Source organism: Argiope bruennichi, chromosome 9, assembly GCF_947563725.1.
Source record: "Argiope bruennichi chromosome 9, qqArgBrue1.1, whole genome shotgun sequence".
Lineage (NCBI taxonomy): Eukaryota > Metazoa > Arthropoda > Arachnida > Araneae > Araneidae > Argiope > Argiope bruennichi.
In genome coordinates this window covers 53546424-53565827 of record NC_079159.1, presented here as the reverse complement: position 1 = coordinate 53565827, position 19404 = coordinate 53546424, and the positions used below count along the sequence as shown (strand labels likewise).

Here is a 19404-nt window from a genome sequence, read left to right as displayed (position 1 = left end):
CACTGCACTGCGTGCTTTATGATGTTTCTGGTTGGATGTGTTGCAGAACAACATGGTATGTTGCTCTATTTAGTCTTCAGGAAGCAAGTACAACCCCAAAGAATAACATCAAGGATTCTTGAACACATGTTGACATTAAACCTCTTTTGAGATTTATATAATTAAAAAAAATTCTCTCAGGTGTATAGGTTTTTATTTAAATACAAAAAATTAATGTCTGAACTTTCATTCCTTATTAAAAAAACATATCCGGATGCAGTTTAAAAGACTGGTTTTGGATAGCTAACACAACTTAAACCAATTAAATTCTTTTAGAATTTTTTCCAAATTTTTATACTTTTATGACAGAATTTGACTTTAGTATCACTACACTAATATGTACAGTTTAACTGTGTGTATATAAATAATATAAAAAAGTTGTGAATTTTTTTTTATGTAACTTTTTTTTTTTGTCTTCCTATTAATTTGCTTTTTTTTTCCGCCTTTGTTTATATATTCCATAATATGGTTTAAATATGTATGTATGTATGTTCCTTTCTTTTTCTTTTTCCAGTTGAGAAATTCTCATGAAGATATATCATCTGGTTATACAAATAAATTGTCTAAATCCAGTTGCAAAGTGAAAAGGCATGGACTGTGTCTTACACAAAGTGATATGGATCGTATCAAGTGTTTTGTTCAAGATTATTGTATTCAAGGTCTCATTCCATTTATTGAGAAGCGGGTTAGATTGCTTAGTGAACAGGTGAATCAATTTTAGAAATTAAATTCTTTTTTTAATTATTGAAAATTTCTTAAATTTCAGATAATATAACAATTTGATTAATTAAAAAGTCGTATCTAATTTTTTTTGTAGAAATTGAATACTTTTTTCCACTTTGGCTTTTTTAACATTATATTCTTATATTAATGGCCTCATTCTGTGTCCTTTCAAAAGAATATTTAATTAATTTGTTTTTTATAGAATTTAAATTTCTCCTTTTTCTTTAACTCCATAGTTTGTTTAGCTTCATATATATACAATTTTATAATGTTAATTTATTTTAATAGGTTGCAAATCGTAAAGGATTGCACCGGACCCTATTTGGTGTTACTAAAAAGTTTTTTGGCAATAAACCTGGAGTTCAAAGCCCTGCATCATCTTTAAACTCAGTTGTGTATGTTTAATTTAGAATCAATATATTACTTTTAGTGCAATATAATAAATCTTCAGTTTAATGAATTTGAAAGGTTCAAATTTCAGATTAGTAGGTGCAGATAAGAAAAAGAAATGGAATTTTTAGGCTTTTTTCATCTTTTTAGTATTTAGCTATAATTTTTTTATATTATTAATATTGTGCATATGGTAAATATTTTTGTATTTATATCATTTGTTAAAATTTCAAGTATAATATTCAAATATGGCATATTTCCGCAGATATTTGTGTGGAAATCTATGTTTTAAAAATACTGAAGCATAAATTTCAGTATTTTTTAAAACCAAATTTTATCATTCTTGAAATAATGTCTAATAAATCTATTATATTTTTAATACTTCAAGCACTTTTTGTATAAATTTATCCATTTTATTCTTCAATTATTTATATTTGTTGTGCTTCTCAATATTTACATTTAATACAACTTATTCTTTTATGAAGTTCAGCTTTTTTTTTCCAAGCCTGTGTCATGTCTGAATATTCTACTCTAAATATTGTTTATAACACACTTCACAATTTAAAAGATTTTATCTTATTTGACTCTTTTATTATTCTATTAAAACAAGAGTTTATTATGTTAAAATTGTGTTTGTATTTCATTTTGTATGCAATTAATGAGGTTCTACATTTTATTTTAATTTTCAAAAATTTTTCACAATAAGGTATCTTTTTATGAATTCATCTTTATGAAACATTTCAGTCCCCTCCCATTCTTCTCTTTTAAATCATTATTATTATTTTATCATCTTCACACAATTCTTTTCTTTCATATTTCTAATAATTAATGTGACTTATTTTATTTTATTCATTATGTTTATAATTTATTGTTACTTGATTTTCTGGTAACATATGTGTAAATACTTGTATTCTGAATATAAAATTTTGCGGTTGTTAGATATGGACCTGATGCTCCAGAACTGCAAGTTCGTAAACTTGGGGATTTAGCATTTATGTTCCAGTTGTATGAAGTAGCATATCAAGCCTATCATAATGCTAAAAGAGACTTCAATGCTGATCAAGCTTGGCTTCACTTTGCTGGTGCCTCTGTATGTATTTTTTTTTTTTTTTTGAAAATTTTGAAAAAATTTTGAGTTTATTATTGTAGAATGTAAATATTATTTTTAATAAGGCATAATTTTTCATTAATTGGACCTTTTAATTTTTAGTAAAACAATAATTTTTTAATACAATTTTTTTTATGATGTATCAAAGAAGTATTGTTGTTAATCATTTTCCTCCTTAATGCTGTTTATTTAAATCTTTTGCTCTGTTTCAAGCTTTAAATTTTGTATCTGTTCTCTGTTTATTTTAATCAAGAATCAAACTGTGTGTGTTTTCAAATGATACTAATTATTTATATAATTATACAAATTATTTCTTTTCTAAGATATTTTAATCCAGGCATTATCTGTTTTAATCCAAAATCTGATGCATTTGTACTCCATTAAAAGCCAAGATAATGTTTCAAAACATAAATTATATATCGTTATCAATTATGATTAAACATGTATTTTGTTCTCTGCGTTTTTAAAATTTTACTTTACTTTATTTTATTTTTTAATATTAATAATTAGTGTGTGATTAATATAATGATCATGTCTATCACTAAGTGCTGATTTTTTGTTTATACTTAAATTATTAATGTGTAACTACTTAGCACCTTTTTTTTCTGTAGGAAATGGCGGCATTATCTGTTTTTATGCAAAATAATTCAGCTCATGAATACCCAATGCATTATATGGAAAGTGCAATTACCACATACCTTCATACTTGCAAGTAAGAATGTATTATATTTTTTTATACTTGTGTCATAGTTTATTTTTTTATTTATTTATTTTTTTTAATTTTCAAATAATGATAGTGTTTCAGGGTTAAAATTAGTGGAAGGTTCATTATCCCAAACTTTAAATTTTGCATATTATTTAGTAAATTTAATTTTTATATTTGTATATTATTTTTTTTAACTTCTTATATTGAGTATAAAAGCATTTAGCTTCTAAATGGCATAGGTTTTTTTTTGTTTTTCACCATGACTCTCAAAATGTAGTAGTTGTGACTTCAGCTGTCTTAAATTGCTATACGAATAATTATTTAGTTTCAGTTTTGCTTTCAAAATGTGGAAACTTCTATTGAGCTTGTAAAAAATTTTGACTTTGTGGTTAACTGCCTCTTTCTGCTTTGAATTTCATTGAAAAATGTAAGCATCTCTTTTCTCTCAAATGGTCGTAGCTTGTATGTATTGAAAATAATATTTGAGGAATAAATTCATCTTTATTTTATTTAAAAAAGATCTAGATTTACCAGGTCTAAAATAAAAGATTTATAGCTTTTCTTCATAACTGCATATATATTCCTACTACACCACAGTGCTTCTTTTGTTGTATGCATGCATATATGTATATTTGTGTAATAAATTTTTATCTATCTCCTTAAAATTAGCTGCTTTCTAACTGCTTATATAAATTTTATTAAAAAGAAACAAAACCTTGTTGAAAGTTTTTTTTATCGCAAATATTGATATATGCAAAACTGTAATAGATTTCAATATAGAGTTTTATGGTTTTCTTGTTTCATTAAAATGAAGCAGTTGCTGGCTCAGTTTATTTGTTTCAGAAAGAAATACACTGAAGTAACCATTATGAGTGAGAATACTGATACATTTTATATTCAGAATAGATGCTTAATGTATTTTGTAATATTAGTTATAATTGAATTTTATGAATTTATGCCATAAATTTAGAAATATATATGTCATTCTATCTTTTTTAACCTCTAGCTTTCGGCCGGTACAACAATTGTACCAGATTTTTTTTTTACCTTTCCTTACGGCTCGGTACAACTGCTGTACCAGCAACGAGTTTGAATTTCGTTCCCCCACTTGAACTTTCCAGCTGAACTCTAATTGCCTCGTAAAATCATTTCCCGTTTGTATCGCATCCCTTAGGGTCAGGAGATTTTGTCCAGCAGTTGTTATTATCATTGTTATTAAGTCTTATGAACCCTGCTTTGGCGGTATTTTTTTTAAGTAACATTCCTAAGAGGTATGGAATGAGTTTGCATAATTTCATTTATGAGAAATACTTCTTGTAAACTTCTGTCTTTTCCTCTGTTTCTTAATTTTTTAGGTTTATAAATTCCTTAATATTCTATCTTAATATAATTTTGAAACTTTATAATAATATATGGTTATAGTTGGGCCCATCTATTTGTCTAAATATTTGAACCAAGAATTTACTTGAAAGAATTCACTAATCATTTGAACAAGAAGAATTTCTGACGGAATGGTATTATGAAGGTAATCGGCACCCTAGACAAATTTGAAGCTCGAAATCGTGTAGGCAATGAATAAAGCATAAATGGCAATTTTCATCATCTTTTAATCGCAAATATTTTTTTTTACCGGTATTGTATTATTATTATGTATGTTTCTTTGAAAGCAGATGCGTTTTTAAAAGTTGACCTGCTTTTACCAGTATTGCTTTATTATTATGTATGCTTCTTTGACAGCAGATGCATTTTTAAAATGTTGACTTAGAACTATGATATCATAGCTGTTATTTTCACGAAATGTAATTTTTTCGGAGGAAATTAAATAATTAATTTTTATAATATGTTAAAAAAAACTTCACTCGCGTTTAATAACAGTTTTGATAAAAGTATTTTCTCTTTCCCCCAATGGGGAAATATCACTTCATTCATTCTCAAGTGGGAAACATTGAAGAATTTGACTCTTGTTCTAAGATTAATCCATTATGAAACTGTTAGAAAATGGCAGTTTGTGTTTACAAAATATTGTTTGTATGTTATGTTTGTGTTACAAAAATATTGTTTTCATAAAAATTCTATATAAATTAATATGTTTAAAAATTTATTGATAAATAGTTTATCATTTGGAAATCGGAAACGCTCGTTATTCAGCTTCCAAATGTTGTATTCAGGGATTGCAATATCGGTATACCGGTATTTTGAGCCATTTGTACAGTTTTGTAATACCGGTATCACAAGTTTAATTACCGTTTTTTCGGTATTTACTAGAAATTTTTAAAATTGTCTCCACTATATGTTCAGGGATCACCAACACAACAAAATAGTATAAGTTTTTGTTTTTATGTCTCCCTAACGGGCGAAATTAATTAGACTGTGAATACAAAGTTGCATCTTATAATCAAGAGAAGTGATAAAATAGTATTTGACAACGGATTGTAAAACTCCCCGCGATTTTGCGCATGCATTAGGATAGGTTTAATTCGACGAAATAGGAGTGAGAGAAAAGATGAAAGGATGAGATGTTTACATTTAACAATGAAGAATCGCGGTTTCATCAGATGTAAACATTACAGATAGTTAGTAATACAGAAGGGAAAAGGTACTAATGCACAGTAAAATATTTTAGAGCAATATTTATTTAATATAAGGGAGATAAACATTAAATTATGAAGAATAAATGAAAAATTTCTGTTCTAAAAATTTGGTAATTACTTTTTTACAAAATAATAATTATCTTTTTCATGTTAAAATGTTCCTTTTTTATATATTATTAAATTTTTTAATAACTATTTTAATTCCCCGTTTTCTGTTTCTTGGTCACAATATTTAATGATATTATGTAAAATTTTATTCGTACCATGTCTGAAAGCTTTTTTATCACTTTTGGCTACACATATCAATACAAAATTTTGAGTTAAAATAAAATGCTGTCCGAAATAACACAACACTTACATATATATGAAAAAAAAAAATTGAACTAAAAGTATTTGATAGGGGAAATCCAAGGTTAATGGTGAATACCGGGAATGCACTTATTGTTTCACGTCTCACTAATTTATGTAATGTAATCGTTGAAATGTGGTCGTCTCAGAATCCGTTGACGAACAGTATGTGAATCATCCAAGGAAGCGGTCAAAACTCTATTATTACAGCTCCGAATGATACTACATACACGCAGGATTCGTAGTCTGATATTTGTTCTGTGAGAACAAGGTTGTAGTTGTGAAGAAAGTGCGTAATATTTCAATATCTTTTAAATTGGTGAGTTTTTTATTCATATTGTATTTGCATATCATACGTTAGGGTTCAAAATATTTTTAAGATTTATTATACATATACTCATAAATAATAACCGTATTAATGAATCAGAATAACTTTAAAGAACATAAAAAATCAGTTGATAATACTTCGGTTTGAGTTTATTACTTATATGATGAAAAGAATATGGTGGCAAAATGTAAAAAATGTTCAAGAGTTATTAAAGTGAATTGAGAAAGTATAAGCGGACTCAATACACATTTAAAAACGAAGCATGATACAAATTTGTTAAAGAGGAAAAAATCTAATTACGATGAAGATACAAATTTAAGCGCAGTTTATAAGCCCAAGCCGTCAGGGATTTTAGATTACTTTGAAAAAAGAAAGATAATTTGGATGGAATTATAAATGAAATGACAGCATTAGATCGTTTGCTATTTTGAGTGTTTTTCACTTCTGCTGAAATAAGAAAATCTTTAACCGCCACAGCTTTTAAAAAACTACCAACATCGTTAACACTATAAGAAGAACTGTTATAAACTATACTAACTGTGTTCGTAGTTCTTTGAAACACAAGCTAATACAATTAAAAGTAAATGGTGAAAAATTTAGTCTTACATTTAATGAATGGACAAGTGTAAGAAATAGACGGTATTTAAATATAAAAATTCATTCGGAAAAAGAATTTTGGAATATAGGACTTGTACATGTCTCGGGAAGTGCTTAAATCTAAATTAGCAAAACATGGACTATCCCTGAAGGAAGATATTGTATCCATAACGACTAATGGAGCAACAGTTATGAAAAAAGTTGGAAAGTTGATTGGTGCAAATCAGTAATTGTGCTATGCTCATGGAATTCAATTAGGAATAATAGATGTATTATACCAAAAAAATTAAGAACAGAAGAATCCAAATATTGTGAATATAGAAACTTCGGATTCCGACTTTGAAGAGAGGAAGAGTGATATTGTTAATGAAGATAATGACAATGTAATTGTTGAAGAAGATATTGCTAATGAGAATGAAATATTAACTCATCAAGAATTGTTTCCTATAATTTATAAAGTTCAAAAAAATGTTAAGATATTTAAACGTTCCCCTACAAAAAATGCCATATTACAAAAATATATACTAACTGAAAACAAAACAGAATATATATGTTAATATTAAATTCTAAAACATGTTGGAACAGTTTACTCCTAATGATGGAACGATTTTCGAAACTGAGTAACCCAATCCAAAAAGCAATAATCGATTTAAAACTGCAAATTAATTTTTCAGATAGTGAATTCGACTTAATATCCAGAACTGTATCAGCTCTACTTCCAATAAAACTGGCAGTTAAGGCATTATGTCAGAGAGATTGTAATTTATTAATAGCTAATGCAACAATAAATTTCATGTTGTTGTCACTGAAAGAATAGCATACATCACTATCTGAAGAATTATATATTACATTAAAAAATCGCACAGGAGAAAGGCATACCGAAATAGAAAATGTCTTACGGTATTTACATGATTATAATGATTTTAAAAATGAAAATAAAAAGTAAGAAAAGAGATTAACCAATTCAAATTTGATCAAGTTTATAGTAAATTTTCTTTAAATTTTTTACCCACAAACGTATCCACATTCAGAAGAATTCGGTACAGTTATCGAAGATTATGATGACACTAATGTTGATAGTGAAAAGGAATTGTCTCTTGAACAAAAATTAGAATTAGCGATAAATAAAAAAAAATTCTACAAACCAAAATATAATACAGAAATCAGCTATATCCAAAACCATCCGACGAGATATCGATTTATTTGAAGATGAAGGATTTAGAGGTAAATACTTGGAAAAAGTATATCGCGCATTGCTGACAATACCACCAACTAGCGTAGGTGCCGAAAGAACGTTTTTTTGCACAGAAAGAATGTAATTTTTGCACAAAATTACGTTCCAGGCTTAATGACAGCACAATTGAGGCATTATGTTTTTTACATACATTTCATACAAATTTTCATACAATACATTTCAAAAATTTGTAATAGTACCGCAGACTGTATAGTAATTTTTAAATTTTTTTGTGATTTAATAAATAAGATGTTTCTTTACTTTTTTGTGATTCTTTATATACTGTTATAATTTATGAGTTACAAATTATTTTTTGTGATATTTACACTCTAATAAAACTGGCAAATAAAACAAAGAAACACCTGTGTTTTCTTTCTTTTTCTAAAATTTCTAATACCAGTATTAGAAATGGTATCCCGGCATTAAGATCTAAGAAATACCATTATTGAACTTTTGGTCCAATATTGCCATCCCTAGTAGTATTCCTTTTTGTGAGAACATGATGTTGTTTTGATTAGGGGGTTTTGAAGCTCGAAATTGCTTAGGCAATGAATAAAGCATAAATGGCAATTTTCATTTTCAATTTTTTCTTGGTTGGCAAAAAAAAGTTTTGGAGCTCTCGTCAATCTCAAAAGAAAAAAGCATTGTATTTTTTAAAAGTTGACGCTTTTGCATTAATATAATCACGTGATCAAAAAAATTATCACATGATAACTTGAAATTTGCGATAACAGATATTAATTTATTTTTTTTAATATTTCATATTTTGAAATTTATCTCTGAATTTTCAGACTCCCAGAACTTGCTACAAGAGCTACTTTTTTAAGCACAGAATGCTTGAAATCTAAAAGTTTGTATAGTGAAGCAGCTATACAGTTTGTGCGCATGCCAAGTGAAGCAGATTTACCTAGTGCTTTGTGTTTGGAGCAGGCAGCTTATTGTTACATTCACTGTAAAATCCCTAAAATAAGGAAGTTTGCATTTCATATCATACTTGCTGGTCATCGATTTAGTAAATCTGGTCAAAGGAAGCATGCTCTCAGATCTTATAAACAGGCTGAACAGGTAACATTAGATTACTTTAATATAATTTTGAATAAATCTAGAAATTATTTTAATGTTTGAAATCAAAATATTTGTTTATTTACATATTGTTTAAAAATTTAATGTATAGTTCATTTTTTATTTAATTGATAATTGGTTGTGTAAAATTTAGTTTTGAAAATATTATTAATTTTCATGTGTTAATATTTAGTGGTTGTTTTTTAGAATTTTTTTTACAATCATAAAATTTATTAAGTCTTTATTTTAAACAAAATTATATATAGTCATCATCATTAAATAATAATTTGTTTTTAATTGCTTTTAATACTTACCTTTGTCACTATCCACTAAAAACTGATTTTTCTTGTGTAATGTTTTTTTAAAAAAATACCTTATAAAAATAGATTTTTGATTATTTCAAAATTCATCCATTTCTTTTTAGAAATTCCAAATCCATAAATCGCTAGTTTATAAAAATAACCTAGGAAGTCTGTTTATTTAATTGAATTATTGTTTCATTTATCAGAGATTAGTGTTTGTACATTTGGATTCTTAATAAACTAAACTTTAGGTTATATTCTTTCTTCAGTGGGTTTGCTAATTATTACTATTTTATTTACAATATATGTTATCAAAATAATTGCCAATTCATTTATTAAAAACGGTTTTGTTTTAAGTTTACAGTTTTCAAATTGAAAAGTTTTGAAATTATATTAATTGGTAATTATATTAATAATTGCTTGTTAAATTCCTTAGTTGAAATGAATTTACCTTTTATCATATGAAAGAAGAACTGTATCAACAATAAAAACTAAAATATTTTATTTTATAAATTTTCTATTTTTTTATAGGTATATCGTTCTTTAGGTTGGAATTTTGCAAATAATCATATCAACTTTACAATTGGCCGCCTCTCTGTCCAACTGGATCAACTTGAAAGTGCTTGCTCTGCATTTGAGCCATTACTTGTGTCTAAATGTGAATTGCCTGCTGATGAACAAGCAAATTATCTCAGGGAATACTTATTTGTTTTAAAGGTTGGTTAGTATTATATATATATTTTTTTATTAAAAAAATTTTAAGTGTGTAAAGCATTTAGTAGTGTATAAAATATTTGATTGTAAAAATGTTATTATTTTTAATTTTTTTGAAATGCATCTTTTTTTACTATCAACTGATTCAGTTTTTAATTTAAATGTATTAAAATGTCTCATAATTTTTCTGCTTTTTAATATCAGAGATTATTGTCCCAGAATGCTGCAAAGGAGCTCCCTGTTTTACCTGTTCCTCTTATTAATTCTGAAGCTACTAAAGTTCTTCTGTCTGAAGATACTACTACTTGTAAAGGTTAGTGCTATTGTAAGACATAATTAAGAACTTCTTCCATTACTAAAATTAGAAATTTGCATGCCATCTAGAATCCAGAATATATTCTTGTATTTAGATGAAATTTAATTTGTAAAGGAACGGAGCTCTAAATTATTATTCAGCGGAATCATAATCTGTGTGCTCTTCTTAAGAGTTTAGTTGACATACTTTTATTCTGTAGCACATTTGCTGTGGTGGTCATATTGATTATACTTCACAGTTAGATTTTTTCCCCCATTAGTAGCTCTTTATTTTGACTAATTTTTCCATTAACATATAATACACATAAAATCTCTGCATGTTCATTGTACTTCATAGAAGGAAATTATGCTGGTGGTACCCCTACCCTGCTTGAGCATCCTGGGTAAACTGAATGATTATAATTGCAACAGCACACAGGAAATAAAGTTGAATTTTAGCCATCAACAACCACAATATAAACTCTCGTATAGGAAATATCTCTTGTCATAGAAGTGGAAGTAACTCAGTCTTACAGTATTAATGTTAAAGGAAAGGGTAGAATGTAGAGATATCATCCACCTCTGAGAAAATCAAAAAGATTATCTTAGCAGGCTTGTTTTAACAAATATGCCAAGAACAATACTATATGTGCCTTTGTTAAAATTAAACTTCTAATTTATTTTATAAATATTAGATTTGAAGCATTAATATCTAACATAAAATAAAATTGTTTTTCTTATGGAATGATCAAACATTGAATTAGTTTCAATTAATATATAATTTTTATTGAGTTACTTTTATTGTCTTGTATTTCTTTATTCTAAAAATTTATAACATAATTAAGCTATTAAAACTGTTTATCTTTCATCTTTATTTCCAGATGAATCCCTCTGTGTAAATGGCCGTGGTTTTGATAGAGGTGACATAAATAATAATGTATGGAATAGACTTGAGGAAATAGTCATTACTCGTATTTCTAATAATAATGTTTGCCATAACAATTTACACTGCTTTTCTAATAAAACAGATAATACAACCAAGCCAAATGCTATAGTTGGAGGTAAGTTATTAGTAATTATTGTGCCTGTATTTTGTGTTCTTTCATAAAAAGTTTGCCTCCATGTTTATAAGTGCAGGACTTTCATTATCTTGATTCTTGATCTTTCTATCAAGCAAGTCAGCCAAATTGTTTTTAAAAAATTGAACTATATATTTCATTTTTTAAAAATGAATTTGGGGATATTTTGATAAATTGTGACAAAGTTAGCATAACAGTGTGAAAGCTTGTAAAAGGTCATTAACAGAAAATGAAATTTTATGGCTCATGAAATTATATAAAGAGGGGGAAAAAACTAAAAGCATAGTTCCCTTCCTTATAAAGCATTTCAGTAGTGATGTGAGCATATTGATTTTGCTCACATCACTATTAAAGTGCTTCTTTGTTATATCACTACTGTATTTTAATTAAAAAGAATGTCATTGTATATGAGACAGAAGATTTTGTATAATTGAAATGCTTGAGTGTTTGTTACAAGTATGTTTTAATGTTACAATGAATGTTTTAGAAAAATTCTTTTGAAAATGTCCATATTCATTGGAAAAATACAAAGGAAATAACAAAAGTCAGTAATATTTACAAATTCTCTTATAAAAAAATTTATTAAAATGTTAATACATAACAATATGTGGGGATAGAGTAAACTATTTTTCTACAATGTCTGTGCAGTTGAATATCTATGAGTTTTTGATTATCCGAGGTGATTAAGATCTTTCAGACCACATAAAAAAGATTCTATTGTATATGGTGATATATTTTGTAATCTTAAGATGGGACTTTATGAAGCATTGTCTCTTCTATATTGTTTTTTGTTGTTGTTTTTGTGTTATAAGATACTTTCATTTTATGTTTAATTTTTTCATTGATTATATACAAATGAATACTTTTAGTATTTCATTAAAAGCTATTCATATTTAAATTGGGGCATCATTTTTATAATATTTATAATCATGCATTCCTTTTGAAAAAAAATTGTTTATTTAATATTTAAAAATAAATAGATGTATGTTTTTTAAAATCTTAAATAAGTATTTATATGTATATAAAAATCAATCATTTATTAAAAAGAATAAGATTTTAAAAAATGATTTAAAAATAAAGAAATTTATCATGAAATTTTGTTTACAAAATAATTTATGTGCTTTCATTCATATTTTTTGAAAATATAAATATTTTTATTTCAGAAACAATTAGCATTGAAGTTGTTTTAAAAAATCCTCTTTCTGTTGCTCTTACCATTCAAGATGTGTATCCCTTGTGGGTATTCATACCTCAAGCAGAAACTGGGGGCAATTTAGCCTCTACTACTGTCAAAAATGAACCAGGTTTTTGCCAGGTAAGAATTTTATGCATATCTGTTGAGTGCTGTACAAACAAAATCATTGATTCTAGTACTATTAAATTGAACTCATATTTTGGAAAGTGGAAATGTGCACCTCAAACTGAATCTTTTAAAATATTAATTGATTAAAACTTTGAAAAGTTTGACATTTTTCATAACAACTTCCAGAAGTATTATCCACACTAAAATAAACTTTAAACCACCTTAAAATGTAAAGATTTTTTTTTTCTGAATTTTGATATTTTTCAAAAAAAAAATTTATGAATTGTATACATTTATTAATAATCCTTATATTTTTCTTATAATTACTAATCATTATATTTTTCTTATGTTATTGAATCTTTTTTTCTTTTATTTATATGCAAATCTTCTAAGATATTAAATATATATATCCAATTTTTTTTTTAAATACTGAGATTAATTTCCAAGATAGCTACTATATGATTAGATAAAGTTACATATTAATTGAAGCAGTAATTTAAAGAGCAAATGATGGAAAGTCGTAATAAAAAAAATTATACACATAATTAAATAAATAGGATATGTATAATATATTTAGGCGTTCTTCAAAATTTTTAATTTTATTTTTTAATTCTTAATTTTTATCAATTAATTTGCAAAAACAATTTTGTAAAAAATTACTTATTTATTTTCCTTCTCCTTTTTTTTATATGTATAGATAGATAAGATAACAGATTACATTGAAACCATGGTACTTCCACAAGTCATGATTGAGCCTCGCCAAGAGAAAAAAGTAAGTAAATGTGATCTTCTTATTTCATTAAACATCCCTACAACAGCATATGAAATTGTAATACTTAAACCAAAGCATTTCATTAAAAATATTTGATAATAGAAATAAGATCAATGTGATTCAGATTAACAAATTTAATAAAAAATGAGCTAAAGTCAAAAATATTTAAAAAATGAGATTGTGGGCCTTCTGTATATAGGGAAAATTATAGGATATATATATATATATATATATATATAAATTATCAGTAGGTTTTTTTTTTTACACACTTTCTGAAATTTGAAATTTCTAGATTTATGAAAGGTTTTATCATTATATTTTTCTTAAATATATGTATAGAAAAATGTATAATATATGTATGTTTTATAATGTATGCATAAGTATGTATAAATATATGTATTTTTCTCAAATATTTGTATAGAAAGTATAAATATATGTATTTTTCCAAATATTTGTATAGAAAGTATAAATATATGTATTATTCTCAAATATTTGTATAAAAATAAAAATCAGGAATAATTTTTTAAAATCTAAGTGTAATAGAAAGAAACTGTTAAATTTGGGATGTTATTGTTTTGCATTTCAAATATAAAAGTGTTATATATCTATCGTATACTTTGTAAAAAAATGAAATAGGTATTAATTCTGTACTATCCCAATTTTTAACTTTAAATATATTTTTTTTAGATTCATCTTCTTGTTACTCCTAAACAAATAGGTGAATTGATTGTCACAGGTATTGCTTATAAATTATTAGCTCTGAAATCTCAAGACATTGAACAGAATTTAGATTCTGTTAGTAATAGTCCTTCCAATACACTATCACTCCAAGGGAAACAGTGCTTTAATATAAGAGGTTCACGACTGAATAGAACTACTGAAGAAAGAGCTTCAAAAGCTTACGCCCAAGATAATAGATTAAATATAAATGTCTTAAGCTCAATGGCAAAATTACAGGTATGTTATCAATATATTAAAATTATTTTATTCTTAGTATTTTACTAGCATTTTGGAGTAAAATAATTCTTATTAATTTTTGAAAAATTGTTTATAATTATTGTAATTGCTTTGTAAGGCATTTAGATTATGTATCAGTTTAATTTTCCCATTTTCAAAGTTCCCATTTTAATTACTATTTATTTTTGAATGTTAAATTTGTATTGTTTAATCGTATTACATAAATAAATATCAATGGATGAACATGTATTGTTGATTAAATTGATCGAGTTAAATTGATGTTTTCCAATTGTATCAAATACAAGATGAAATTTTAAAAAATGTATTTTATACAAATTGCTTAACAGCCTGAAAAGCTAATAATCAAGGCAAATAAACTGATCTCCGAAGATGGCTAGTATAATAAAACAGTGATACAACTCTTTTTGTTGTCGTTCTTGTTGAAACTATGCATAGTATGTGCAAATAGCTAGATTCATTGAATGTGAAAGTTATTCAATCAATGTGAAAGGAAAGAAACACACCCAATTAATCAAGGAAATTCATCAGATTAAAGAAACGCATCAGATCAAACATAGAATCAGATTTTCTGTAGTGCTTGATATAGCTTCTCTTTAATAGCAACTTTTCACTTGACATAGTTTTAATTCTAAATTTTGAATCAAGTATTTTATTTTTAATATACGTATCAACAAGTGTCAAAGCAAGTAGTTGGATTTAAGGGTGAAATAAAGGGGGGAAATGATAATTTGTCTAAGCAATAAAAGAAGTTACTGAAATCTGAATATTTTGCCATGATGAATTAAGCTCCACCATTCATTACCATGTCCAAACTTAAGCATATAGTAATACATTTGAAAAAAAATTAAGTATCCATTAAAAATTAATGACAATCTGTAAAAAAAAAAATTATTTTATGTATTACTATTTGAAATGATTGTATACCTATTTTTATGATCTAATATGAATTTATTTTTTAAAATTATTTTTTCCATTTAGCAGGAGAAGGATGTTTCTAACTTTGTTAAACAAAAACAATTAAAGAAAATCTGATAAAAGGTTTAGATATTCTGTTACATTTTTTTTTTTTTTATGTGGAGTAGAGGATTATTATTATCCTCTATTATATTTATATACATATTTTTATTATTATTATTATCATTATTATTTGAAAATTATGGTTATTTTCTAGATATTTTTTTAAGCATATATTTCTCTGAAAAACAGAAGCTACAACTTTTGTTGCCTTTAAAAGAAGCCTGTTCAAAGGTTGTCATAAGATTTATTATATCATTTATAAAAATTACATTACAATTATTTAATGATAAAAATACATCAGAAATCATTTAAATCATTTCTGAAAGTGCTTAAAAATTCCTTCAATGCATTCTACATATATACATCCTAACAAAGTTTCTCCTTTTTAAAGATGCTTCATATCTGAAATAATTATTATTTGCTTTGTGTCCCTGAAGCTGAGTTTTTCATTGTTCTGATTACTGATAAAATTATTTGAATTTTTGATTTTAATTGCTCTTTCCTTTAGGTCAAATTTCTCTCATTTCCATACAGCCTGTTTTGTGGTGAAATTCAAAAAGTAACTGCTCAGCTAACTAATGTTGGAAAACATAAACTACGTAGAATAATCATGGCCTCTCCAAAACCAGGTTTATTTGCAATAGGAAATCCTGGTGAAGTTAATGATTCTGACAGCATTTTGAAAGAAATCTCATCTTCTAGACAACCATCTCCTGTAATAGCTAAATGGGAGGCTGATTGGATGGTGGAAGTTCTAATGTCCGATGGAGAACCATGTGTTTTGGAACCTGGATCTTCTTTAGAAATTCCTGTATGGTTCAAGGGGCCTGAAACACCTGGGGATCATGCTTTAGACATTCTATTTTACTATGAAAGTGAACCTCCTCATCCTAAATTAAGGTAAATAAGGTGCTTTCCTAATGCATTTCTTTCCAAATTTTTATTTTTTCCCTTGCATTGATGTGCGAATAAAATTAATTTCTCTTTGTTTTTGGAATAAATGTTACCTATTTACTATCATGTCTATTTTTTAAAAAAGTAGTTAGCATAACTTTAAGCTGTCAAGTAGACAACTATTTTGATTTAGCTAGTCACTTTGGATGTGAAAATTCCAGATTCAGTAATTTTTTAGAACATTTGTAAATGAATTGTTAAATGAAAAAGTGAGATTTGCATCAGGAAATAAGAGAACATTTTAAAACAAAGTAACATGTTAATTTAAGATTTTAAAAAAATGGAAAATCAGTTAGGATAGGTATCAATTAGTATACATAAATTTTTAGGCAGAAATTTTTGGTTGATATGTAGAAATTTATTCCCTTTACGGAAACTTTTTGAAAAATTTATTTTATTTAAAATGTTAGGTAACTGAGGAAGGACTAATTGATATACAGTGATTTCCAATTTATGGTTAAATTATATCATAACAGATAATTATATAATTAATTTTTTAAAATAATAGATGATTTATTTTGAATTCATTATTTTATTGTTCTATGATAATGAAGTGTAAATGCAATTCCTGCATTATGATGTTAATGTTTAAAGCCTTTAAAAGAATTTTTCTTTATGCCATTGAAGTTCTATTTTTTTCATTTCTTTTTCGTAATATTGTTGTTTTTGTTTGAAGTAAGAAATCAAAAGTGTCTAATAACCAAAATATGCATTATTATTTCTTCAGGTACAGAGTTCTTCAACTTTCTACTGTCATTGTAACATATCCAGTTGTATCTGTTCAGTCACATGCCATGAGAAGTTTCTGTCCTGAAGAGAAATTAAGTAGTTTTCATCCTGCTGCTCTTCCAAGTAGTTTAATATTATCCGTTGAGGTGGCAAATGCCAGCGAGGTAAATCTTTATTATTTTCTTTATACTGAATCTCTCTTTCTGTTTCTAATTGAACATCTTTAATTTCTTGTTTCTGCCTATGAAATTATTTTTCCCTCTTTTGCTTTCAGTATCATTTGTTGTACATTCAACTGTTACTCATATGCCTTTCTTGGATTTTAATTAATAGAATTTCCAAAAATGTCAACTATTTTATTTTATAATTTAGGAATTGAATCAAGTTAGTCTTGTCCAAATATCCTGTATAAGTAAAGATTGGTGCTTTCTGCCTTCTGAAGATAATTGCCGAAAAGGTGAGTGGGGTTTTTATTCGAATTAATTTACAGAATTTATGAATTTGATATGGCTTTTATATTAAGGAATTGTATTATTAATTAATTGCGTTACTTGTTGCCATATTAGCCAAATATCTATGTCATTTTTAATTTTACTAAAGGTTTTTTGCATTGGAATAATATATAAATGTTCCAATTTTAAAAGATCTTGAGATTATCTTATGTTTGTTTAAATTTTAGAAGTTTCTGGTAAACCTTTTGCTATTCCTATAAAAGTATTTTATATGATTATGCTTTTTTTTTTCTATTTTTTTAATAAACATATAAAATCATATTTGTTTGTTATTCTGCATTAGGACTGCCTGTGATACATTCTGAAGAGAGTCTTATGCTAACTCTAAAAGCAATTGGTTTTGATCCTAAAGTCACAGGTAATGATCTAAATTTGAAAACTTTATATGCATTAAATATGGCATTATTATAGCACTAATTACTTTATAAAAATAAAATCTAATTTATTCTGTTGTATTTATCATATAAACAAAATTTTAGTATAAACAATTATTTTATACTATTCACTTAAATTTATTAATTATTAATATTTATACTTTGTAGTATAGTTTGGTATAAAGTATTTATTCATAAACGTAGACAAAGTTTTTAAGGTATAAATTTTTTTCATTTCTAATTCACTTAAATGAATACATAAATTGTTTGAATTTTATATTATTTATAAATCATTTTTATAATTTTGAAATAATATAATATTTATGTAATTTGTTTAACATTTTTAGTGTTACTTAATTTTTTTAGAGGACTTTCTTTAAATTCATGTACTAATTTGCAAAACAATTTTTATTTTCAGATAAAGTTATGTATGGACGTATATATTATTAAAAGAAGTATTTTTGTTAAGTTTTATTAGAGTAAATGTTTATAGATTTAATTTTAAAATAGTTTTATAATGACAGCTTTATTGATTATTTGATTAATACCGTATCAAAGGTCCCTTTTATTCGTTTAACTATATTGCAATTCCTTTTGAAAATTTCATGGTAGAACACATTTCTTTTGCAAAATCATGTTGATTTTTTTTTTTTTTTTTGAGAATTTCATAAAATTAGAAAATATTATGTTTAAATGTATGATATAAAGCATTGTTATTTTTTTATTTGTTTTAATTGATGTGAGATGATGTATACTTAATTATATAAAAAAATTGTTGTTCAGATGCTAATGGGAATAGAGGTAGAGAGTCGTAACCTTGAAGTTACTTTCTCAGTTTTTCTACAAACATAGTAGTTAAAATATTATTCATTAATTTAACTAAATATTGATTTAAAAAATTCTAATTTTGCCTGATTTTACATATAAGTATTTTTGAAAATATGTTATATTTTAATAGCTTTAAAACCAATAAATTTACCATATTATTGATAACTTGAAAAATAATTATTTATGAATGGTGAAAAACATGTTCATTATTTTGTATTTTATATTATTACATATGGTTCTTAATGACAAAATTCTTAATTTCTTTGACTATTTAAAAATTAAATTTGATCAGGGTTTTTTTGTGTTTCACCAGAAAATACTTAATATTATATATATTCTTTTCTTTATAGTATCTAGTCAAAAAGTGAAGGTTTTCTCTCACATTCCTATGGGGAGAGTTGAAGTAAGTGTTATTTAAAACT

General features: G+C 25.8%; 1 protein-coding gene across 2 annotated transcripts in view; it reads left to right on the top strand.

Annotated features, from left to right (window-relative positions):
• LOC129984095 (trafficking protein particle complex subunit 8-like) overlaps nt 1-19404 on the top strand; it is a 38590-nt gene that overhangs the window by 10446 nt on the left and 8740 nt on the right. For both annotated transcript variants that reach the window (XM_056093876.1, XM_056093875.1), the window contains exons 8-23: nt 554-745; nt 1051-1157; nt 2092-2242; nt 2872-2972; nt 8856-9129; nt 9960-10145; nt 10347-10455; nt 11318-11497; nt 12679-12830; nt 13516-13590; nt 14278-14547; nt 16094-16485; nt 17267-17432; nt 17641-17725; nt 18064-18138; nt 19333-19385. In XM_056093876.1, the coding sequence (XP_055949851.1) occupies nt 554-745; nt 1051-1157; nt 2092-2242; nt 2872-2972; nt 8856-9129; nt 9960-10145; nt 10347-10455; nt 11318-11497; nt 12679-12830; nt 13516-13590; nt 14278-14547; nt 16094-16485; nt 17267-17432; nt 17641-17725; nt 18064-18138; nt 19333-19385 (2568 nt within the window). The remainder of the gene's footprint in view (nt 1-553; nt 746-1050; nt 1158-2091; nt 2243-2871; nt 2973-8855; nt 9130-9959; nt 10146-10346; nt 10456-11317; nt 11498-12678; nt 12831-13515; nt 13591-14277; nt 14548-16093; nt 16486-17266; nt 17433-17640; nt 17726-18063; nt 18139-19332; nt 19386-19404) is intronic.